General features: G+C 36.6%; 1 protein-coding gene across 1 annotated transcript in view; it reads right to left on the bottom strand.

The window, feature by feature from the left end:
- Window positions 1–26,085, bottom strand: part of NSF (N-ethylmaleimide sensitive factor, vesicle fusing ATPase) — a 144,791-nt gene that overhangs the window by 42,617 nt on the left and 76,089 nt on the right. The window contains exons 10-15 of the mRNA XM_072781373.1: window positions 17,311–17,476; window positions 16,443–16,517; window positions 15,890–16,077; window positions 6,620–6,715; window positions 3,954–4,110; window positions 1,852–1,985 (exon numbers count right to left, since the gene is read on the bottom strand). Coding sequence (XP_072637474.1) covers window positions 1,852–1,985; window positions 3,954–4,110; window positions 6,620–6,715; window positions 15,890–16,077; window positions 16,443–16,517; window positions 17,311–17,476 — 816 coding nt within the window. The remainder of the gene's footprint in view (window positions 1–1,851; window positions 1,986–3,953; window positions 4,111–6,619; window positions 6,716–15,889; window positions 16,078–16,442; window positions 16,518–17,310; window positions 17,477–26,085) is intronic.

Below are 26,085 nucleotides of genomic sequence, written 5' to 3'. Positions count from 1 at the left end.
CAAAGACCTTTATATAGAATTTTTTTTTTTAAGATTTTATTTATTTTACTTTGAGAAAGCGAGTGTGAGAGAGAGAGAGAGAGAGCACACAAGTGGGGTGGGGGCAGAGGGAGAAGCAGACTCCCCACTGAGCAGGGAGCCCAGCAAGATGCAGGGCTCATGATGCAGACTCGATCCCAGGACGCTGAGATCGTGACCTGAGCTGAAGGCAGACGCTTGACCGACTGAGCCACCCAGGTGCCCCATACAATATTTATCTTGATGCTGCAGTGTACAGGACAGGAATCCTGGTTCAAGCTCTGCCCACTCCATCCATTTGAAGCACGCTATTCGAACAATGTTCTGCCACCTGCACAAACAAGAAGCTAACTTCTCAAACTTTCTCTTTTTTTTTTTTTTGAGTCTGCTTCTTTTAAAACATTAATTTCCTCTTTAGTCTCTTCCCTTAAGAAAACCTAAAGCAATTGTATCCTCTATCTTTATAAAGTGGGGGCCTAGGAGCAAGGTTAAAGAATTTTGGAGCTGTTTTTATTAGGCAGCACCCCAATTCTCAAAGCTCTTTTCTCAGATCCTGATTTTCCCTAACAGTTCATATCTATGAAAGATCAAGCATGAAATATTGGATTTAAGTAAAAGAAATACTTCAACTAGATATAAAAAATAACTTCTTCATTGCCTGTGAGTATACCAAATCAGGAGAATTATCAGTAGGAACACAGGCTACCAAGTGACGTGAAACAGTCATTACATCTTCATCATTGACTTTTCTTTTTAGAGTAGCCACTTACTATCCTAGAAGCCTTATATGGCATTTGCTTGAATGTAAGAGAGATGGACCAGACGGTCTTAGAGTCCTCAGCTCTAGGATTCTATTCTATGTTGCTCTAACTTTCACTGACAGTTCAAAGTAGCTGCATTAAGAAGGTGACAAATGGCACTTAGAGAAAGGAAGAAGGATGAGGACTATGTTAAGTTGCCAAGCAGACTCTGATTGTTACCTAATAGACCACCATCCCTTTGTTGGGGTTTTGAGCATATCTTTCCAATGATATACCTCTGTTCTTTCCCAAACTACATAGTCAATCTAATTGACTCAAACAGTGCGATTCTGTACACTGATAAAAAAATCTGAAATGAATTTGCTCCACTCTATTCAAATACTTTTTTAAGATCTTATTTCTTTGTGAGAGAGACAGAGAGAAAGAAAGAGAGAGGAGGAGCAGAGGGAGAGGGACAAGCAGACTGCGCTGAGCACAGAGTCTGACATGGGGCTTAATCTCACGACTCTGAGATCATGACCTAAGCATAAATTAAGAATGAGACTCTGAAATGACAGCCATCAGGCACCCCTCTACTCAAGTATTTTTACTTTGAATTTTTTCAATCAAGTTAATACAAACTTAAGAAATGAAAATTAACTGTAATATGTATTAAACAAAACATAATTTGGGGGCATCTGGGTGGCTCAGTTAAGCATCTGCCTTTGGCTCAGGTCATGATCTCGGGGTCCTGGGATCAAGCCTTGTGTTGGTTTCCCTGCTCAGCAGAAGTCTGCTTCTCCCTCTCCCTCTGCTCCCCACCCCACTTGTGCTCTCATGCACAAATAAATAAAATCTTTTAGGAACCCCATAATTTGGAAGATTAAGCAATGCTAATAAAAATGCATTACAAAATCTACCTAAAATAGTTATTGTTTTACTCAAATTCTACTGATAATTTAGTTCCACTTGAGAATATAGTTGCTGTTGCTTTTACATATATACATGTACAAAGATAGATATACACATACATGTGTACGTGTACACGTATCTAAGAGATAGGAGATTAAAATGAAAGTAAAAATCTTGATACCTTCTTCATGGCCTGACACTTGGCTGTCTCAGAAAAGCCAATCATCTTATCAGGAGAACAGATCTTGATGAAGGGGAAGTTGGATTCCTCTGCAATCTTTGCTGCTAAAGCAGTCTTCCCACTATGAGGAGGGCCTGTGTAAAGATACGCAAGTCAGGGAAAAAAAGCCAACCTAAGCAAAGGGGAATAAAACAAGTTTAAACCTTTATCCACAATGTACTGAGGTCTCAACTAGTTGCTCATTAACATTTCCTGACACAATTTCATAGCAGACATGTTTTCTCTTATTTATTAGCAACTAAACTTAATGAACTGATTAGCATTTCTCAAAGGTATGATGAAATACATTCCTTCTTTCTTTCTCACAGTCTTAATCTTTCAAACTTCTGGCTAAATATATAAAATGCAAGGTTGTTGTTTTTTTTCCCTAAAAAAAAAAAAAAAAAGGAAAGAATGCATACAAATGCATATCTGTAACTCATGTTATTAGTTCCATCAAATCATATGTCTAACAAAAAATATGATCTTCTTAGAAGATGACATTGGGAGCAGGGAAAAAACTGTCTAATAGAAGCAAATGTGTCCTACAAAGCTAAAATTTTAAAGATTTAGGCCTTCTCATAAAGGCAATTGAATCTGTAAAATCAACTGTATTTAAACATCTCCTCCTCTTCCCTTCTGTGAACTGGAAGATGTGTCCCTCTTCCAACCATAAACCAACCAATTTTTCCTTCCCATCTTCTCAGGAACCTGACACTGACTGTATCTTCTTCCCCATATGTTCCATCTCTTCCTCTTCCCTATCACCCTTCCAACAGCATATCAGCATGCTTTAGCCTACCTAACAATTTAATAAACAGAGCAAAAAACTCTGGACTCACACTTCTCAACACCACTCCTTCTTTTACCTTTAAAATGGAACTTCTCTAAATAATTATCTACGCTGGCCACCTTCAGTTTTCATTTTCCCTCCATCCTCAAACAAACCCTATGGCTTCCACTGCCATTACATGGAACAGGCTTTCATCTGGGTCATCAATGACCTCCATGTCACCAAATCCAACAGATACTTTATCTGTTGGCTTCTCAGAAATATTTGATACAATGAACAACTCCTTTAAAAAAAGCAACATACTTTTCTTGACTTCTGTGATAGCGTCTTCTCTTTCTCCCCCTCTTACCTCTCTGGTTACTCTTGCTTAGTGTCCTTTGTCAACTCTTCCTGCTCTACTTGGTTCTTAAATATTGGCATTTGTCTAGCCAATGTCCCTTTCTGTTTCAATCCCCTTCCCACCCAGGCCTTTTTCACACACTGGTCCCTCCACCTCAAACATCTTCCCCAATTACTTTGCTGGGCCAGCTTCTCCTCATCCTTCAGGTCTTGGCTTAATGTGTTTCAGGGAGCCCTCACTCCCAGACTTTGGAAGGAATGAGATTCTGCTGTCATGTGGACTTAACAAACGTTTCTGTTGCACTAATTATAATTGTAAACAAGTAACTAGTGAATAGAATGTCATTGGCCTTTTTGTCTACTTGGTAAAATCCTAACTAATCCTTCAAAATCTAAATTAAACACCACCTTTAGCTTTCTTTGATCATCCCTAGGCAAAATAACTTGCATTCTCACACATCTTTACACATAAATACTGTACTTAAGAATTTGTTTACATGCCTTTGTTTTCATGACCAGACTGAACTCTGTGAATGTCTTTATATCCTTAGCAACTGGTTCAATGCCTAAAATTACTCAATGAATACTTATTTAATTGAATCGAGTACTATGAGGTATCATATAGTCTATTACATAAGATAGTACTTGGTGAATATGTAATTGACTCAGGTACTCTGTGGTAGCAGAAGTAACAGAAATTTAGATACTCTCCCACAAGAAAACTAGTGCTATCATTTATCAACAACATTCTACTCCAAGAAAACTTTAATTTATGCACAATACAAGTACATAGTCTGGATTACTATTTTTAGATAATGAAGAGATTTAGAATGGAAAATAATCCATTTTTCTGGAATATGCTAAATAAAAAACTTTGTAAAAGTGCTTTTTTTTTTTTTCTCTTACTCCCATCTCTTCATTTTTTTCTCACCTTCCAAAAGGACGCTAACCAGTGGTGTACGGTCACTATTTTTAGTCTGTTGAACCAGCAGCTCCCCATCTTCCAGAACTCGAGTAACTGGATCACCCCATTTGATAATACCATTCATAATGTAACTTGCATAATCCTCTTGGTTTGTGCCAAATGCCTATGGAGGAAAAGGATAATTTAAACCATTTTGGTTGTTAGTATAAAAACTAAAACACTTAAAAGTATAAAAGATGAGTAATAATTCCTACACACTAAAAGTGTTGAGCAATATCCTTATTAATGTAAAAAGTTTGAAAAACAAATAAAAGCAAAAACAAAATACCCATTACTTTATAATTCTTATTTAACCTTTACCCAGTAGTGAGTGGGGTATGGGGTGTGGGGAGTGGTGACTTAGGGTGACTTTGCATGATTTAGGAGAATAAAACAGATTCTTGGGTCAGATTCTACAAGAGCCTAAACCCTTGTAATCCCTGAGAAAGGGTAGTTCCAATGCGCTTGTTTCTGTAAGGAGTACACTAGTTGTGGCCTTCTATTAAGAACAAAGAGAAAAAGAGGTTATAGACTTAGAAATTAGAATCAGTTAGCTCAGCAGACAGAAATACTATCTTCACAATGACTGTAGGTGTCTCAGATTAAAATGGGAAATGAAGTGGTAATGAGAGGATCTTGTCCATATCAGCTTGGTGGTGGGGGACATATGCTAAATGGCACCAAGGTAAGCCTAGTTGTGTAAATATAAGAGTTAGAATGAGGTAGAAAGGAGTAGCTATAGTAAAAGACTATAAAGTATGAGAAAAAGGAAATAAAAGCAATACTATATATAATAATCTTATGTGTGCTCGCTACATATTAGAGCTTAAATCACATCCCTCTTCATTTTCAACTTCTACTTTCACATTGTAACTCCCATCAAGCCAGTTGCCAATAGGAGTCAGTAACATTAGTATTTAGTGACTTAAGTGAATTGTGTTTTCTTAAGGTTGACAAGTGAAGAAATGAGTAGGAACACATAACCCTACTCATTTCATAATCTAGGGATCACATATCTTGAGAATTTCAAATTTTAAAAAACTATCACATCCCTCAAAAAGTCAATTTTTCATCTCCCAACTTATGGAATGATTTTAACATTAGAACTTGTGGCCCAGGGACGCCTGGATGGCTCAGTGGTTGAGCGTCTGCCTTTGGTTCAGATTGTGATCTGTGGTCCTGGGATTGAGTCCTGCATCAGGCTCCTCAAAGGGAACCTGCTTCTCTCTCTGCTTATGTTTCTGCCCCTCTCTCCGACTCTCTCATGAATAAATACATAATTTTTTTAAAAGAACCTGTTGCTCATAGAAATCATTCTAATACTGTCTCTTAATATACAGTGGTCTCATTACTCTGTTATTTTACCACCAAATCATTTTGCAGACCACCTTCTCATCATTGCACACACTAGTCCTTTGATTCCTAAATAAAGAAGAAAGTTATAATTCCCTGGTCTGGATACAGGACACTAGATGGCCCTATAAAAAGTTATAAAAGAGGAGCCTAGGAAGCAATGGTTGAATGGCTACTGTAAGGAAACATGTAGACTGTCTGGCTTTTGTCTTTAATGATTCCAAGTACACCCTCCAAGTCTCAAAGAAACAGCAGGAAGATACCTGAACCAGGAAACAGTGACCCTCCCAGGCTAAACATACGTAGGAGTCTTCCTTACTTATTCTGTCATTTTATTTCCTGCCTTATCCCCTAGACCCATGTAATAAATAAAAGTTGTTAATTACTAGACTAAGTAAGTTATCTTAGTTTCCCCTTCCTGGTAGCCAAATTATTTGTCATTAAAAAAAATCTTGGGGTGGTAGAAGGGGAGGTGGGCGGGGGGTGGGGGTGACTGGGTGACAGGCACTGAGGTGGGCACTGACGGGATGAGCACTGGGTGTTATTCTATATGTTGGCAAATTGAACACAAATAAAAAATAAATTTATAAAAAATCTTGGAATAAATCAGGCTGTGCTCTAATATTTTCAGTAACTATTAAAAAGGACAAGAGCAAAAAATTAAATCATTTCCATTGCTCAATAACTTCTGAAAGTAATTAGTTTATATTTAAAAGTCACAATAATCATAAAAAAAGTAGACAGGGCTAAACCAAATTGATTTTTGTCTTTTAAGGAGATAGTTATAACAAATAATTACTGTCAAGAATATAGAATGAACTTATACAGACCAAATAAAAATAAAGAATAAACAATAAACAATACAACAGAAATATAGGCAAAAGACATGAATAGCATTTCACAGAAGACATTCATCTGACCAATAAACTTACAGAGAAATGCTTAACTTCATAAGTAATCAGTATGCAAATCAAGACTAAACTGAAACTTCATTTTACATCCAACTGAATTGCAAAAATTAAGTCTGACAATACCACGTGTTATGATATGGTGATCTCCCTATCATGAGAAGTAATTTAAATTAAGTACTGATTAATTACCCAGCCACCAGCATTAATGTGCAAATGTTTCTCATCCTGGTCACTTCCAATACTGAGATTTTCTGATTTTTAAAAGTATGTATGGTATAACCATTCAGAATATTGGGTAAAACAGCATTTACTTTTCTCTTGAATTATGGTCATTTTTTGGCTTATCCATCATTCAGTATTCATACTCACTGGTTTGATATCATTCTCCAAAGAAGCAAGGAAGTCTCCTCTTGTCACCTGCAGGCTCTCTGCTTTCTCCATGTCCACTTCCACCTTAGTACTGGCCTAATTAGAAATAAAAACGAAATGTAAGGACTTCCAAGATTTAAGAATATTTTCAGTCTAAGAACATAATACCCAAGGACTTAAAAAAGCGTTATTTTCACAGACAAAAAACATCTCTCAAATTCATATACATAACCTTTGCCTGAACAATTCCACTTCTAGGAATTTATCTCTGAATATATCCACAAATGTATGCAAAGTTACCTATATCAGGATATCCATTAGAATAATTTATAATAGCAGAAGATTAGAAGCAAATTAGAATGTCTAGAGGATATCAGTTCGGGAAATTATGACACATTTGTAACAAAGAACATTGAATAGCTTTTTAAAATATATATATATATATATATATATTTATTTATTTATTTCAAAATAAGGCACGAAGAGGAGAAAATACATTCAGGGGGTCTCTCAGAACAGTGGTTCTCATCCTTGGCTGCATACCAGCATAACCTCTAGAGCCTTTAAAGATATACAGAAGCCCAGCCCCACTTCCCTCAGGATTTTGATTTCACAGGTCCAACAGAGGGTCCATACATTTATATTTTTATAAAGTGCCACAGGGGATTCTGATGCTCAACTAGGTTTGCGTGCCATTATTCTAGAAGACTATGGACCTACAACTTTGATTTGTAGTCATACTTTGTGGTTGAGAACCTATGTGCCAGCTCCAATATTCTGCTTACTGCACCTGGAGCTAACACTTAGAATAGACATCTGGAGAAGCATCAAGGCCTTTATCAGCACTTGGAGCTGCCTGGACCTGATGAGTGATTGAGATACCAACACATTTTTAAATGTGACTGGGCTCACTCCCAATAGCACAAGGCAAGTGAGTCAAATTTTTAAATGGCATTACGTTTTTTTAAAAAGGTATCTTTCAAAAAAATATGACTGTAAAACAAAAGTAGGTTAAGCAATATCAACCTTCCATCGATTATTATAAAATATGATTCATATTCTTTTAGAACAGATTGTTGAGACAAATGAAATGACAGACATTTTGTAAAAAGTCAGCCTTATGGGATAAAAGGAACTATGTCTGAAACTGGATCAAGATGGCAAACAGAACACATTTATCTCTCTCCTGACCCAAATCCCATGAAATGACAAAGTTAAAGAGAAAGGTTAAAAATCATGGAAGATACATCCAGAAATTTAACACTGACTGAAGAGGAGTCTCAGAAGGAAGAAGAGAAAGGATGACAGAGAAAAAACAACAGAAGACAGAAGAAAAAATGTTTTCCACAGCTGAATAAAAGGAGTATCTTTGCAGTTTAAAAGATTCAATGAGTGCTGGAGGGATGAGTAAAAAAAAAAAAAATCCCACACCTGTCGAGACACACTGTTGTAAACTATCACAACACCAAAGGTGAAGAGGAAGTCCTTGAACCTTTTGGGGAGAGAGATTCAAGTTAGCTGCAAAGAAACCAGAATAAAACTGGCATCTCTCACCAGTAATACTAGAAACTAGATGACAATGTGGTCTTCAAAAATATACCCAGCTATCTCCACCAGAAAATAATCCTCACATGCACTTAGGGAGGTACAGGCAAGCACTTTCACAATAGTATTATGTACTGTTCTAGGTACTAGAGACATATCAGAATATAAAACTGACAGGATTCCTGCCCTCATGGATCTTACATTTTAAATTATGCTATAATATTCTAGAATACTGAACATTTGTCCAAAATAATGAAGACTTATAAATACAGACATGGAAAGCTATCTAAGATACACTGTCAAGTGAAAAATATAAACTGTAGTATAATTCCACTGATTTTTTCTTTAAAAAGCGCACATACAAAAAAAAAAGCGCGCACACACACATGAATGTAAATGTAAGGAAAACAGACTATGAAGATATAACCCAAACACTGGCTATTTCTGGAGAGGGAAAGGGAAGGGGTATTTCAGATAGCCTTTTTCACTTTTCCCTTTATCACTTGGCATCCTTGAGTCTTCTACAAAGAGAATGTACTCATACCTGACTTCTATATTTTTAAAAAGAAAGTAACAAATAACATTTAAGTAGATACAATAGATTCTACTTAAATACAGAGAACAATTACCATTTAAATTATTAATAGGGTTTTCATTGGCACATATTAGGCATTTAATAAATATTAACCACATTCAGGGTACCCGAGTGGCTCAGTTGGTTGAGTCCAATGATTGGTTTAACTCAGGTCATAATCTCAGGATCATGCGATCGAGCCCCACATCAAGCTTCATGCTTGATATGGAGTCTGCCTGAGAGATTCTTTCTCCTGCTCCCTCTCCCTCTGCTCCTCCTCCTATTCATGTTCTCAAACAAACAAAATTAACCACATTTATTTGACATTTCTTTTGTTTGTTTTTTATTTATTTATTTATTTATTTATTTATTTATTTATTTATTTATTTATTTATTCATGAGAGACACAGAGAGAAAGAGAGAGAAGAGAGAGACAGAGACATAGGCAGAGAGAGAAGCAGGCTCCATGCAGGGAGCTTGATGTAGGACTTGATCCCGGGACTCGATCCCAGGACTCCAGGATCACACCCTGGGCCAAAGGCAGGCGCTAAACAGCTGAGCCACCCAGGTGTCTCTTATTTGACATTTCTAAGTTAAAGAAAGGAAATGGTGTTACAAGAAACAAGAACCTCTATGAAAAAATTATAGTGCTCAGTTCATAATATATAAATCTCTATAGTGTTCTATAGTTTATTTTATTATTATTTATTTATTTATTTTTAAAGATTTTATTTGAGAGCAAGAGAGAGCGTGAGCATGAGAGGGGGTGGGGGGACAGAGGGAGAGGAAGAAGCAGGCTCCCTGTTCAGCAGGTAGCCAGACACAGGTCAATCCCAGGACCTTGGGATCATGACCTGAGCCAAAAGGAGACACTTAACCAACTGACCCGCCCAGGTGCCCTGTGCTTTATAAAGTATGTTCATATACATTATTTCATTTCATCATACCCATTTTTGCTTTTATCCTTATATAAGCCTGGGAGTTTTCTTAAATTAAGGGTAGGGGCAGCCCCAGTGGCCCAGCGGTTTGGCGCCACCTTCGGCCCAGGGTGTGATCCTGGAGACCCGGGATCGAGTCCCATGTCAGGCTCCCTGTGTGGAGCTGCTTCTCTCCCTCTCCCTCTGCCTGTGTCTCTGCCTCTCTGTCATGAATAAATAAAATCTTTAAAAAAAATTAAGGGTAGGATAATTTTTTTAAAAGATTTTATTTATTTATTCATGAGAGCCACACAGAGAGAGAGGCAGAGACAGGCAGAGGGAGAAGCAGGCTCCATGCAGGGAGCGTGACGTGGGACTTGATCCTGAGTCTCCAGGACCACGCCCTGGACTGAAGGTGGCGCTAAACCGCTGAGCCACCCGGGCTGCCCAACTTCTGACACGTCTTAAGGAGTTCTACAAAGTTTTGATTTGTATTTCCCTGATGGCAAGTGATGCAGAGCATTTTCTCATATGCATGTTGGCCATGTCTATGTCTTCCTGGTGCAGCCACTCTGGAAAACTGTGTGGAGGTTCCTCAGAGAGTTAAAAATAGACCTGCCCTACGACCCAGCAATTGCACTGTTGGGGATTTACCCCAAAGATACAGATGCAATGAAACACCGGGACACCTGCACCCCGATGTTTATAGCAGCAATGGCCACAATAGCCAAACTGTGGAAGGAGCCTCAGTGTCCACAGAAAGATGAGTGGATAAAGAAGATGTGGTTTATGTATACAATGGAATATTACTCAGCTATTAGAAATGACAAATACCCACCATTTGCTTCAACGTGGATGGAACTGGAGGGTATTATGCTGAGTGAAGTAAGTCAGTCGGAGAAGGACAAACATTATATGTCCTCATTCATATGGAGAATATAAATAATAGTGAAAGGGAATATAAGGGAAGGGAGAAGAAATGTGTGGGAAATATCAGAAAGGGAGACATAACGTAAAGACTGCTAACTCTGGGAAACGAACTAGGGGTGGTAGAAGGGGAGGAGGGCAGGGGGTGGGAGTGATTGGGTGACGGGCACTGGGGGTTATTCTGTATGTTGGTAAATTGAACACCAATAAAAAAAATAAAATAAATAAATAAAAAATAATAATAATAAAAAAAAAGAATTCTACAAAGTGTAACCTCTCAAGTGAATGTGAAGAAGGAGCTCGGACAGAATCATGTTAAAACCCAATGAAGCCCCCAGCCTCCAGCCTCATTCCAAATGTCCCCTCTCTATATAGCCCTGAGTTTCTACTATGATGTTTTGTGTTTTGATTTCCTCTGCTGGTTAAAGTGAACTCAAATGATAGAAACATACGGCAACATGAAGTGAAAATCTTAACTTTTGACATTTGCAAAAAATATGATTGATTTCAGGACTGAAGCTGTGTGAAACTTATCTTTTTTTACTACTAAAAAAGGACTCACCCAATGAATTAAAAGTGAATTAAGATGGTTAGGGGAGAGTTATTTTACAACAAGTTGTCAGGTATACCAGGAATTTTATAAATTACCTAACTGTAAACAATCAATATTCTAATTACAAATTATTCCTGCCTATTCATTAAGTTTTCTAAGGACTTCTCTTGGCTAACTTTTACTATTTTATCAAAATTAGTAAAATCTAATTTTAAAATATTCTATAATTCTGAATTTTTACTCATTCAGAAAATCTCTTTTCATTTGTTTGAATTACTGTGATTTTTTCCTGCATTTTATTTATAACAGCTAATCAATATAGAAGAGGCAACATCTTTCAGCTTATACCTGCAGAAACTAATAAACTTGTATTTCAACACTAGCAAATATCAAGTGGTCACCCTTAAATTTCATAACCTTTTAAATCTGACCTTTCAAAGTTCTTATCATTCCTCTTAAATTAAGGGTAGAATGACCTTAATCAATCAAAATTCTACAGAAAATAAATAATTTTACTGAAATTCTGCAAACATAAATCAGAGCTTTGATTCAGGTGTAGAGTGTTTGTGTGTTGTGTGTGTGTGTGTGTGCATGTCCTCAATTTACTTCCTTACAACTAATTAGAGCAGAAGAAATTTGGGTTATGAATCTTTTCTACCTGAAGCAGAAATTCCTTTCAAGAAAAAATAACCAAATGTCACATGAATTTCAGTTGACCACAAACATGGGTTCAAGTACAAATGACATGAGTATCAGGTGTTTACAACTGGATTTTTTCCTCGTTTCAGAAAACTTGAAAAAAAGTCCAAAAGGGAAGACTCATTTTGTTGATCCACCTGACTTTATTTAAACCTAATAAATCTTTTGAAAAGGACGCAAAATAAAACCAATTATCGCTTTTAATAATACAAAGACAGGATATTAGAACAGTTGAATGCTGTGGATGTTTTAAAGTTGTATATCAACTTCAGATCATAGATTTCAAATTAAATACTTACTAATCAATCACTATTAGTAAAGCTATGAACATCTACAGCAATGGAAATATTACAACTTTATGCCTTTTGGTTCAGCTGAGGAGTCTTGTTGGGAAAACAGTGTTTAAAGACCTTTGATCACACAGATTTTTTTAAAGACGTAGAAAAGGAAATAAATGGTCACATTATTTCTTTTTGGAGGCTAAGGGTTAGTGTCCTATAAACCTTTCTCTTCCCTGAAGTGCCTAAATAGTCACTTGTATTAGATATTCCATAGATACTGAAAAAAATTAAAAGCTTTTGGTATAAAAGATACTAATCACAAGTCAATATGCATTACCTAAAGTTTAAAAGTAGCCACATGGGAAAAGTGAGAGCAAGAGTATCAACTATTTGCACTACTTCTTACTTGAAAATCTGAAGGATAACACATTCTGTACAACGGTAACTAACATTTACAATGGAACAAATTAAAACTGTAAATAGTCAACAAATTCCAAAACTCAGGCATTGGAAACGATATATATTGGTGTGCTCTCAAATTGGCCAATAACAAAAATGGAAATAATTAACATTTATATAGTTTGTAACACACTTCCATATATGGTAATTGACTTGATTTTCACCGGAGCCTGATGAAGTAGTTATTTCCCCCTGACAGAAATAAAAAAGGGAGAGGCACCTGGGTGGCTCTGTCAGTTAAATGTCCTCCTTCGGCACAGGTCATGATCCCAGGGTCCTGGAATTAAGTCCTGTATTGGGCTCCCTGCTCAGCGGGGAGCCTGCTTCTCCCTCTCCTCCCTGCTTGGGCTCTCTCTCCCTCTTTCTCCCTCTCTCTGTCAAATAAATAAATTTTTTAAATCTTAAAAAAAATAAAAAATAAAAAAGTGAAAGGAGTATAATGCATAGCCATACCTTCTGATTACAAAATCTGTGATCTTTCCACCATCACTTTTTGCTTTGTGTCTATATAAACCCAATATGTACTTGAAGAAAACATGCTCCTTAGTGAAAGAATGGCTTAGAGTGACATTTTGTGGTAGGACTATTGTGGTAAAAATGACAATTGACTAAGAAAAATCTGGTGGCCTGTGCCTATGAAAATTCTGATAATATACCAGACACTTTGAATTATACCAAGATGCACTGATGTGGTCTGAGATGAAAGATCAGTATGGTGGGGAACAATCCTCACATCATTTACACAATTTTTCTTGAAGTCCCCATCACTTCTAAGACATTTCTTATGGCAAGGAGAAAGGGTGAATGGGTGAATGAATAATGGATGGATGGATGGATCCATTCTATAAAGGACCCAATACTGTATTTCCCACACTATCCTGACTTTTGGCATTCTTTTTTTTTTTTTTTTTAAAGATTTTATTTATTTATTCATGAGAGACAGAGAGAGAGAGAGAAAGGCAGAGACACAGGCAGAGGGAGAAGCAAGCTCCATGCAGGGAGCCCGACACGGAACTCGATCCTGGGTCTCCAGGATCAGGCCCTGGACCGAAGGCAGCACTAAACCGCTGAGCCACCCAGGCTGACCAACTTTTGGCATTCTTAAGCTAGAACAAAGTCACTTCTATTATGTAGGGAAATTATGACTTATGGGTAGAGCCTGATTCAGAACAGAGACATACGCTTGTAATCTTAGAAATATTTACCAAACATCTGCTATGTTCTCAGTATTTAGATCTATTTGGGGCACTTGGGAGATTCAGACACGTATAAGATATGGACTTAAGTCTAAAACAGAGATTGACAAACTTTTTCTGTAAAGAATGAGATAGTAACTATTTTAGGCTTTGTGGGCCATGCAGTCCTTGTTGTAAATATTCAACTCTACCATTGAAAGCAGCCACTGACAAGACATAAATAAATGGGCATGTTCTCCAAAAACACTATTTATAAAAGCTGGTGGTGAACTGGATATGGACCATGAGCCACAGTTTGCTGATCTTCTGGTTAGAACCAGTGATAGGATGTTGCCAACTCCACTCTCCATAATACTCCACTCGACTCAGCTGCCAGGGTGAGCTTATGTTTTAGCACTATGTCACTGCTATTCTTAAAACTCTTCAATGGCTTAGCACCACTCACAGGAAAAAAAGTCCATACTTCTTAGCACAATATAAAAGGCTCTTTGTGTTCCACTCCCTGCTTTAGTCTCCTGACTTCTTCACCACAATGTCTCTACCTCCCCTCCCCTACCTTTTATGATGAAGCAATACTGAATTACCCTAACGCACCATGCTATTTTGTGTCTCTGTTCTTTCTACCTACCAAGAGATGCATTCACCCAGAAATTTCTCTGTGAAGCATCCCCTCACCCCACAAGTTGACCACATATGACAACTTTCCACTTCCTTACATCTCCTGTACTTTCTGTTACTGAATGTGGAGATTAAACTGTGGGCTGCTTATCAGTAGATGGTTTAATTCTTTCAGGTATAGCATTAACCGCCAAGCACAGGATCTGGCATAGAGTAGGTGCTGACTGAATCTACTGTGAACCAAAGTCAGTCAAAAACGTACCATAAGTGACACATTACTATTTCAAGAAGGAAGACAATAAATACTTCTTAAGGAGACAATCAGAAAAGATTTGAAGAAAGTGGTGTCATATGAACTAGGTATTAAAAAGACAAGTAAACATAGAGGGTAAAGACTTCTGCAAAAGCAGAGAAGTGAAAAAAATAAGTTAATGCCTGATGACCAATGAGTATTTAAGTTTGGCTAAAGTATGGAGAATAACTGGGAACACATTTGGAAAGGTCAGTTTAGGGTCAGATCTAGAGGACCTTAAAGATCAGGCTAAGAAGTCTACTTCGTCCTGAAAGTTTCTGTAGGGTAGAATAGTATGAAACAGGAAGACTAATCAAACATAAAGTGAGTAGAAACTAAGGACACTGCCAATACAGAAGTGACAAAATTTGGCAAATGACTTGATGTAGGGTGCACCAGAGTGGCAAGAATTAAAGATAATCCTGAAGTTTTACTCCTGGGAGATTATGATAAACAGGAAAATAGGAACAGGTAGAAAAGCAGTTAAAAAAAAAAAAAGGTCGTGAATTTGGTTTTGGAATATTAAATGTGAGGTCTGATAAAATATCCAGGTAGAGGCATTTTATATAAATCTGAAACTGGGAGAAAGAAGCTTTCAAAAGATGAGATGTAAATCTGGGAGTCATCCATCTATCCCTGAAGAGAACAGAGAGTAAAGACTCAAAAGCATTTTATCAACATAAACGTATCCTGGTTATGTCTTCCTACCACAGTATCAATAACGTTATCGTACTAATTTGCAAACATGTCCATTCGCCTGACTCTGAATTCCTTGAGGGGAGAGGCTGTTTTTTATCATCTTTGTGTCTCCAGCTTAATAGTCAGAAAACAGCAGGTATTCACAGCATATGTGCTGAACAAAGCAGCCTCCATAATTCCAGCAGCCACTGTAGAAACCCAACTTCCTATGACATGTTACAATTCAATACGGTACAAAGATTAAAAATTAAATTCTTCATCATCTTCATATTCACATGTCTGTATAAGATGGTGGCAAGCTAAGGCAGATGTGCTAGTGGTCACTGTGGGGCAGATGCCAGCATTACCACTCTGAAGCTTTGGCAGTTGACAATTCCATTTACCATGCCTCTTCTCTGTCAAAAGTCAGCATTACTATAGCCCTTGGCTTGTTTGAAAGGAAAGAGAAAGAACACTGACACAGTATTTAGAGAGCTGCAGATTTCTAATGTGTTAGTTGATTTTCCTGACCTTAATGTGTCGGTTCATAGCAGTGGACTGTGCCGCCCGCACCAGACCTTCCAGTTCAGCACCACTGAAATTCTTGGTCTCTACAGCCAGTTCTTTAATGTCTACGTCAGCAGAGAGTAACTGATGCCCTCTCATCCGTGCTGTGTGGATATGAAGGATCTGTAATCGACCTTTCTCATCTGGTAAGCCTGATAAAATTGAAAATAAAATAGAAATTATTATCCTAATACTTTTCTTAGGTATTTAAGCAGGTAAGCATGTGCTCTTCATGATAGACAACTTCTCTAACCAAAATAAAGTTATGGACCTGAATTCTTTTTTTTTTTTTAATTTTATTTATTTATTCATGAGAGACACACAGAGAGAGGCAGAGACACAGGCAGAGGGAGAAGCAGGCTCCATGCAGGGAGCCCAACGTGGGACTCGATCCAGGGACTCCAGGATCACGCCCTGGGCTGAAGGCAGGCACTAAACCGCTGAGCCACCCAGGGATCCCCTTACTAATGAATTCTAAACACACAACCTCCCCCCAATCAGTGACAGACCTGCTTACCTATCTCCATTTTAACTTCCAGTCTTCCAGGTCGAAGGAGAGCCTCATCTATCAGATCTGGTCTATTGGTCATTCCTGAGCACATATTTCAAAACAAAATAACAACAGTTCAAAAATAAGATAAAATTTCCCTTTAATATATGTAAGAACAGTAATTTCTCAAACAAGCTAAGACATTTTTTATAAACGTCAAATAGAAAACTATTTATTCTCATTTGTTCTTGATCTGTTCTAATGGAAATACCTGAAGACTCTGCTTTGGTATTTCACTATATTATATAGCCAATGGACGATAAATGTAATGAAAACTTCAAATATTTAAAAAGAGAGGGTAAGGTTCAGAGAGGCTAAGAAGCCAGTCAAAGTGAGAGAGGTAATGTGAACATTATCTGTCCAACCCCAAAGTCCCTCTCTTTTTTTGTAGGCCAATGGTTTTCAAACATCATAAATATCAGAAGTTTTGTTTTGTTTTTAAAGTCATCTTCAGAAGAACCTCAGTATATGAAACAGTTAAAAGAAGTTATAATTGGGATACATGATCTGAAGCTCACTCACAGACCCTGAGGCACCTCTGAGGGCCCCTGGAGGCCTATAGGATGCAATTTGAAAACCACTGCATTACACTGTGCTGCCTTTTTCATCTTTAAGCTATGAGCATATACCCATGAGTCACTAAAACTCATCTTTTATTTGTCCTATTAAGGCTAGACATTAAAATACATACTTAAGATTCTTCACTATCACTTGATTCTAATTTGGAAACATGGGCAGTACAGTATTAACTACAATCTACACAGATCTTACTTCAGAATCTATGTGTCTAATGTTTTTGAAATCATAGAACTTTTGTTTTTTAAAGCAAACATACCAATGACTAAGATGTTGTTCAGTTGCTCTACCCCATCAATTTTGGACAGCAACTGGTTGACGACAGTGTCATGAACTCCTGTGCTACCAGCCATGCTCCCTCTCTGCTTGCAGATAGCATCAATTTCATCAAAGATGATTATGTGCAAACCACTGTTAGCACCAAGCTAGTGAGGGAAGAAATTATAGTAAAGGTCATAATTTGAATATATTACTAAACAAACTAATCAAAAAAAGCAAAACAAAGCTGTCACAGATGGATTTTGCTTTACTTTGACTAATAAATATAGCAGGTATAATCATGACTGCTAGCCCCTCATTCATTCATTCATTCATTCATTCAGAGAGACACAGAGAGAGAGAGACAGAGAGACAGAGACACAGGCAGAGGGAGCAGGCTCCATGCAGGGAGCCCGACGTGGGACTCGATCCTGGGTCTCCATGATCAGGCCCCAGACTAAAGGTGGCGCTAAACCACTGAGCCACCGGGGCTGCCCCTGCTAGCCTCTCTTCCTATTGGAAACGCATTCTCAGAATTCTGCAAACTGATAAGGCATTCCAGAATGTCATATTTAATAGCCATAAAACAACAAGACACATTATGTATTGATGAATGTGAAGAGTCCATCAAATAATCTGTTCATTGACACACATTTCTTATCTCACTTTTGAAAGAACTCCTAATTATCAGATGCCTGTGTTAAGTCAATGAATGGCAACTCCCATTTTCCTTGAATGTTGGTGAGAGGACTGTCTCAGTTGCAGATTTAAAGTTTGTCTGTATATTATATAGTTAAGGAGTAACTCTACCCAGAGGTAGACTAGGAATGGGCAGATGATGGAAACAGGTGAACGTGATTCATATTTGGTTATATCACATGAAAACAAAGTACTTCTTCCTAACAGGAAAGTGAGAGACATAGTTTATAGAATAGTCAAGGGGGTGTTGTTTATTCCACACAGTGATTTGTTTGAATTTATTGAATACAGAATCATCATTATAAGAAAATTGTTTATATATGGGAAACTTTTAATAGACACAAATACTTTCAAATGCTAATAATTAATTAGGTTAACACAGACCTAACAATTTATATTCAAGTACTTAAGTCTCTTATTAGGAACCAAAGGAAGCATAGTCCATAAATTTTCTTTTTTTTAAACAAAAAAGTATCAGGATTAACAAAACAGGTAAAAATGAACATAACTTACATATGGATAATATAGATGATGGGCATAATGAGATTCAGGATTAGATATGGTTGGTATTCATTAAACCGCTGGTAAGGAATCTTTTTTTTAATAGAGTTGGGTTTTTCTTTATTCATTATAAAAGCATTAGACGTTAACTGAGCAAAAGTTGTAAAACAAGTTAAAAATAAATTATGTCATATCATACCTATGACATATATAATACCTAAAGATAAATGCTATTAACATGCTGTTAATTTATTTCTACATTTTAAATTTATTTTAATTAAAAAATTGGGAACTCTTTGCATCTTGTATTCTCTTGAACATTAACTATTCTTTGAAAACTAAAATAGTTATTTTTGCTTCTATTTGCAAAATAAATGATCATTACAGAAAATGTGGAAAAATACTAAAAAAATCTAAAGAAATCACAATCATCCAAAATTCAACTAGCTACAAATAATTCATATTATTAATTAGGTGCTGTGTAGGTAGTTTGTATCCCTTTTTTTAGTTCAGATATTATCTTCAGCCCTTTCATATGGCTATAAATATGACTATATAATTTTTAATGGCTCCACAATATTTCATTGTATGACTGGTTACATCTAACTTCCTCTAACATCACATTACTTCCTTCTTATCAGGGACGCCTGGGTGGCTCAGTGGTTGAGTGTCTGCCTTTGGCTCAGGGCATGATCCTGGATTCCTGGGTTTAAGTTCCACCATCGGGCTCCTTACATGGAGCCTGCTTCTCCCTCTGCCTGTGTCTCTGCCTCTCTCTCTCTCTCTGTGTCTCTCATAAATGAATAAATAAAATCTTAAAAAAAATTCCTTATCAGATTTTTAATAATTTCTAAGTTTTTAGTATATGCTGCTATAATAAACATTTTTTAAGATTTTTAAAAAGATTTTATTTTATTTATTTATTTTTTAAGATTTTATTTTTAAGTAATCTCTATAGCCAACACAGGGCTCAAACTCACAACTCTGAGATCCAGAGTTGCATGCTCTCATGACTAAGTCAGCCAGGCATCCCATAATAAACATTTTTGTACTAAACTCCTTGATAATAGATATGATTACCTTCTAAATGCAAGTGGTTACTTTAAAAGACGTGTTGAGTATTTTAAGGCCCTTGAAATAGGTTGTGAAATACTTTTCCAAAAAGATTTTATCATTTTATAATCCTACCAACGTATATATGACAGTGCCTATCCTGGTATATCCTTACAAGTAAAAAATATTAGAAAAATCTAAAAAGAATTCCCAACTTGATAGCTAAACAATAGTGTTTTTCAATTGTTTTTACCTGGTATATTTCTGATCGCTGAAGAGGCTGGCACTTTTTAAAATCATGTTTTTAGGGCAGCCCAGGTGGCTCAGCGGTTTAGCGCCGCCTTCAGCCCAGGGCATGATCCTGGGGACCCAGGATTGAGTCCCACAAGTCCCACGTTGGGTTCCCTGCATGGAGCCTACTTCTCCCTTTGCCTGTGTTTCTGCCTCTCTCTCTCTCTTTCTGTCTCTCATGAATAAATAGTAAAGTCTTTAAAAAAATAAGAAAAAATAAAATCATGTTTTTACCATTTGTAATTTCTTTTATTATTTGTACATATGTTTTGCACATTTTTCTGTTAAGATTTAATAGTATTTTTATTGATTTACAGAAAAATTATTTATATATTAAGGGTATTATTTATTTGTTATAAATATTTTATCCCAGTTTTCCACTTATCTTTTATTTATGGTATATTTTTTAATATAGAAGGACTTTTACATTTTTAAACTATATAAATAGCCAAAATTACTCACTTTTAATTTTAGGATTTTTATCTTTTATTTTTCTTAAGATTTATTTATTAATTTGAGAGAGAGCACATGAGCAAGAGAGAGAGCAGGAGCAAAGGGTGAGGGAGAAGCAGACTCCCTGCTGAACAGGGAGCCCAGGGCAGCCCAGGTGGCTCAGGGGTTTAGCGCCGCCTTCAGCCCAGGGCGTGATCCTGGAGACCTGGGGTCGAGTCCCCCGTCTGACTCCCTGCATGGAGCCTGCTTCTCCCTCTGCCTGTGTCTCTGCCCCTGTGTGTGTGTTTCTCATGAATAAATAAAATCTTAAAAAAAAAAATGAACAGGGAGCCCAACACGGGGGCTTGATCCCAATGCCCTGAGATCATGACCTGAGCTAAAGGCAGATGGCGCCCCTAATTTTATGAGTTTTAAAAATTATTTTTACTCTTAAAATTCTTTCTCATTACATACCCTGATGGTCACTTCTATTTTCTTCTTTTTTAAATTTTTACTTTACATATAATTTTTCAATATACTTGGAGTTTCATTTTTGTATTTGGTACATGTGAAGTAAGAATCCAAGTAATTCTTACTCAAACAACTAACTGATCCAGTACTGTAGACTAAATAATCTTTTCTTCATTGATTGAGATGTCGTTTCTATCAGGGTTTATATTTTTATATTATTACCAGCCTATTCTGCTATAGTAGTAAGGTTAGGCAAGCTTGCTCCCTCCGTAGATTATTTTTTGTCAATGATTTTGACTATTTTCAACCATGTTTATTTCTACATGAACTAATATTATTAGAATCATTCTACCAGAGTAAAAACAATCTCCACCAATTAAAAACAAAAAAGTTAAAAACAAAAGATCCAATTTTTGACTAGAATTAATTTAAAAATATAAATCAGTTTAAAAAGTACTAACATCTTTATAGCATATTTAGTTCTTAATAATGATATATTGGGGTACCTGGCTGGCTCAGTTGGTAGAACATGCGACTCTTGATCTCAGGGTTGTGAGTTTGAGCCCCACACTGAACACAGAGATTATTTTTAAAGAGTGAATAATGATATATTTATCCAATTATTCAATATCCAATTATTAAAGTCTCCTAATAGAGTATTATAGCTTTAGTCATAAAGACTCATACTTAGGTTTTTTGGTTGAAACTATGAATGATATTTTTTCCATTTTATTTAGAAATAGTTTACGTTAAGTTTGTATACTTACTCTATATCTGGCCACTGTACTCATATCTAAGTTTCGTGTCCTCTTTACTAAAAGGTGTACTTGTTTGGGGTCTGAGAAATTATCTCTGAACAAAGACATTTATTTTTTTTAATATTTTACTTATTTATTCATGAGAGAAACAAAGAGACAGAGGCAGAGACACAGGCAGAGAGAGAGGAGCCCAATGCAAGACTTGATCCTGGGTTTCCAAGATCACGCCCTGGGTGTGAAGGCAGGCACTAAACCGCTGAGCCACCCAGGGATCCCATGAACAAAGACATTCAGAAAAAGAGAGATACTAATAGATAACTTAGAAACATATAGGGCCACTTGAGCAAAAGGCTCAGAAGTAGTCAAGTCCCAACAGAAGGGTTATAACATTTATCTAATATTAGAAGTTATTACAGCACAGGGACTGAATACAGAAGCAGACCTTTCTACAGAAACAGAGGTCACTAAAGGATTTGCAAAAGCAAAATGCTCTTATATAAAATGTTTTTAATTGTGACTTTAGGATGAAAAAAAGGAGAAGTATGCGGTTAGGTTGGTGAGAAGCAATAGTACAAAAATGAGGTAAAACGAATCTGTAAGAGAATTTCAGTAATGGAAGTGGTGATGACTAAAAATGCAAAGTCCTAGGTTTGATTACCGACTGTATGTGGAAGGGGAAGTGACAACAAAGATAAAAAATACCTTGTAGTCATAAGATGCAGAAAAAAAAGATACAAGAGAAAAATTTTTTTAAATTTCTTCCATAATAATATTAGTGTCAACAGGACATCTTTTTTTTAAAGATTTATTTATTTATTTGAGAGAGAGAAAGAAAGAGAGAGAGAGAAAGAGAGCGCAAGCGTGAGCAGGGGGAGGGGCAGAGGGAGATAGCAAGAGAGAATCCCAAGCAGACTCCTCACTAAGCACAGAGCCCAATGCAGGGCTCGATCCCACGACCCTGAGATCATGACCTGGGCCAAAACCAAGTCAGATGCTTAACCAACTGAGCTATCCCAGGTACCCCCCCAATAAGGTCATCTAATTAGAAATGTCCTCCAGAAAATAAGGTATACAATCAGACAAAAGAGCACAGAACAATAGGTCTGGAAGTCACCTACAAACAGTAAAGAGTCTAGTAGCAAACTAGATTCTGTAAGAAGATGAATCATACAATTAAGCTGGAGAAACATAAAAGACAGATCCTGGGCTGTGATACCACATGATGTCTCCAGTAAAGGCAAAAAGGAGGGTCAGGAAAACATCACAAAGATGAACTTGTTACATCCAAAGTAGGAAAAAAAGTTTCCAAAACTGATATGAGATTGGATCTAAAATAAATCTGAATATGCAAAGTATTTTTTAAAATCAAAAACAGATAAAACATTATATGATCCAAAATTCCACTCCTGGATATATAGCAGCTCTGCTCATAATTGCCCCAAACTGGAAACTCAAATGCCGTTTAGAGGGTGAATGGATACACAAACTGTAGTACATCCATACAATGGAATATTACTCAGCAATTAAAAGGGATGTTTGATACATCCAGCAACTTGGATGTATCTCAAAGATAATATGCCATGTGAAAGAAACCAGTCTCAAAAGGTCATATGTTAAGACCCCATTTATATGCCATTTTTGAAAAAACAAAACTATAGGGTTGGAGAACAGATCAGTAGGTACCAAGAGTTATTAGCAAAGGGAGACTGACCATGAAGGGACAGCATGAGGGAATTTGTGTGTGTATATGTGTGTGTGTGGGTGGGGGGGGGGAGTGATAAATGTTCTGTATCTAGATTTTGATAATGGTTACATGAAACTAAACATGTCTTAAAACTCACAAAACTGCATACCAGGTTAAGTCAGTTTTACTTCATAATAACAAATTTTTAAAAACAGATACAATATCTTATAATACATTCTATTATTCATATTTGGATTATTGTTCACTCTTTAATGCAATTCTCTGCAAGATGATAGTCATATATTCATCAAGATTTCCAAAATTTAACTAGGTTTTCCCTGAACACTACTTACAGATTATTCTCCTTCCACTAATGTTTTAAAAACTAAATTTGAATCTGAAAAAAATTAATTTCCTCAACATAGTATAGTCATATTTATTGAACAGATGTCTGATGATAAATGATAGCTTGTTGCCTAAAAAGAGAAATTCAACACTGAAAGCTATCCTCTTTCCAACTGTAGAAAAGACTGAGCGTAAGGAATTGGGACTATATCCTCAGCTTTGCCAAACACTTCTGTATGATAGGGTATTAATTCTTGCCATACGAGGACACTCCTGTTTGTGATGGAAAAACTGAGATTCTACAATATTTTTCATAAGACAACCTTTACTCAAGGTTGTCTGTCAATTTAGCATGAAACAAAAAACTGCTAAAATGTATAAATTTTTTTTAAATGTGTAAATTTTGCTGTCAATATGCCTAATATTGCCACTGGAATCATGACTTCCTTCTCAGTCTGACCTCAAAAATCATCTGGATAGAATACCAGAGACAATAGGAACACTGTAGGACCAAAGAAACACTCTGTCTTAAACATAATTCAGTACCATTCTGACCTTTTCAGAACCTTACTAATCTTGTGACCTGTCATCAGGTGTCTCCCCCAACCTAGTCAGCAAAACCACATCAATTTTTACAGGTGTGTTACTTAAATAAAGGTAAGTTCTTGTAATGAATTAGGAGTAAGGTAAGGAAGATGTCGAGATTAATATCCAGAGATTAATATAGCTGACTCATCAATAAACACTTTACCAAAGAGTTTAAATTTCCACAGTGCAATCCTCTTTAATTCACTGGCCTCTGGCTCCGTTCTTAACATCTGCAAAGTCTTCCTCCACAGAAACAGAGCTGATGCTGTTGAGCCCATGGCAACTGCCTTCGATAATGGCTGTTCTATATTTAACCAGCTTGACCTATATGTAAGTGTTCATCTCTGTCAGCCTGGACTGTCCAGAATCACAGAGGTGATGCTCTTCTTTATTATGTAACCCACATCTACCCTCCATGGGGTCATTAGCTGAGTATACCAAGCCATTCCCAGATGTAAGAGTTGAGAAAAGGCATAACTGAAAAGGCTGACTAGGTTAACATCTACCTAGAAATTCTTTGTGGAAACTATCATAACAGATTTTATAAAATGCTTCTTTAGGGGACATTTTGACTCACCCACACCTAGTGCTCAATCCTCAGTATACAATCAGGGTCCGTTAGACACAATTTCAATTTTTAAGTTTTTGTGTTGAATAGTTTTAACTGTTTATAAATATTGGTATTTCATGACTTTTTTTTATTAGAAGTCTTCCACAGAAGAAAATGGAAAATATTTTTTAAAAAGTAGAACAGAATACAATAAAACTCATTCTATCTTGCAATTACCATATGAGACCTGAACATACGAACAAGAAGTTAATGGGATGGACAGCAGCAGGGGGAAAAATCACCTTGTGTCAGTGAAAAAAGCAGACCTGAAGCATTAAAATAATAAGGCAACGTTTTTACTGTCAAGAAAGAGTGGGAAATTACATTAGTTAGATTACATTTATTAAAGCTTACTAGATTTAAAAAATATTAGAAGTTATTATGTTTCTGAGTATTATTTATATTGAGCCATGTAAATCTATTATGATTCATGTTAATGTCTGTATGATATACCATTTCCTACTGGGGAAGAATCAAGAGGTTTCTACTCTTTCCCCTATTACAAATACTGCGGCAATCAACATGCTGGTATATGTCACTTTGTGCCCAAGTGCAGGAGTGTTTCTCTATTGTTGCTTTTTGTAGTAAAATTTGAGGGTCATGAGGCTTTGCGTCTTCATGATGTTTCCTAATTAATCTGTAAGATTATTATCCACTTGGTACACTCTTCTAATTCATGCCATAATAACGTATATGAGGTCCTGTTTCTTCACAACTTCACCGACTTTGGGTGTAGTCTTTGTAAATTCTGCCAGGTTGCCTATAAAAATAATGTCTATCATGTGTTTTCCTGAGCATCTTTTCATTTGCTTATCTTCAGTTGGGTTCTTCCTCTAAGAACTGTCTGTTCATATCTTTTGTTTTGTTTTGTTTTCTGGCTTTTTTTTTTTTTTTTTTTTTAAGAGAGGGGAAGAGAAAGAGGGAGGGAGGGTGCAGAGGGAGAGAGACCATCTTAAGCAGCTCCATGTCCAGTACTGAGCCCAACGTGGGGCTGGATCTCACAACCCTGAGATTATGACCTGAGACGAAACCAAGAGTCAGACACTCAACTGAGCCACTCAGGTGCCCCTGCCAGTTTTTTTTTTTTTTTTAATTGTGGTGTTTGTCTTTTTCTTTATTATAAAGGAGTTACTACAGAGAATTTATTTATAAAACATCAATTCTTTGTGGATTATGTGCATTGTAAATATCCTCTCTAGTTTGAGACCCTCTCTAGTTTGAGACATCTTTTTCTTTTTTTAAATATTTTATTTATTTGTGAGAGACACAGAGAGAGAGGCAGAGACATAGGCAGAGGGAGAAGCAAGCTCCTGCGGGAAGCCAGATGCAGGACTTGATCCCAGG

Source organism: Canis lupus, chromosome 16 (assembly GCF_048164855.1).
Source record: "Canis lupus baileyi chromosome 16, mCanLup2.hap1, whole genome shotgun sequence".
Classification (NCBI taxonomy): Eukaryota; Metazoa; Chordata; class Mammalia; order Carnivora; family Canidae; genus Canis; species Canis lupus.
Note: the sequence above shows the minus strand (reverse complement) of the source record. Positions and strands in the feature narration are given on the sequence as shown.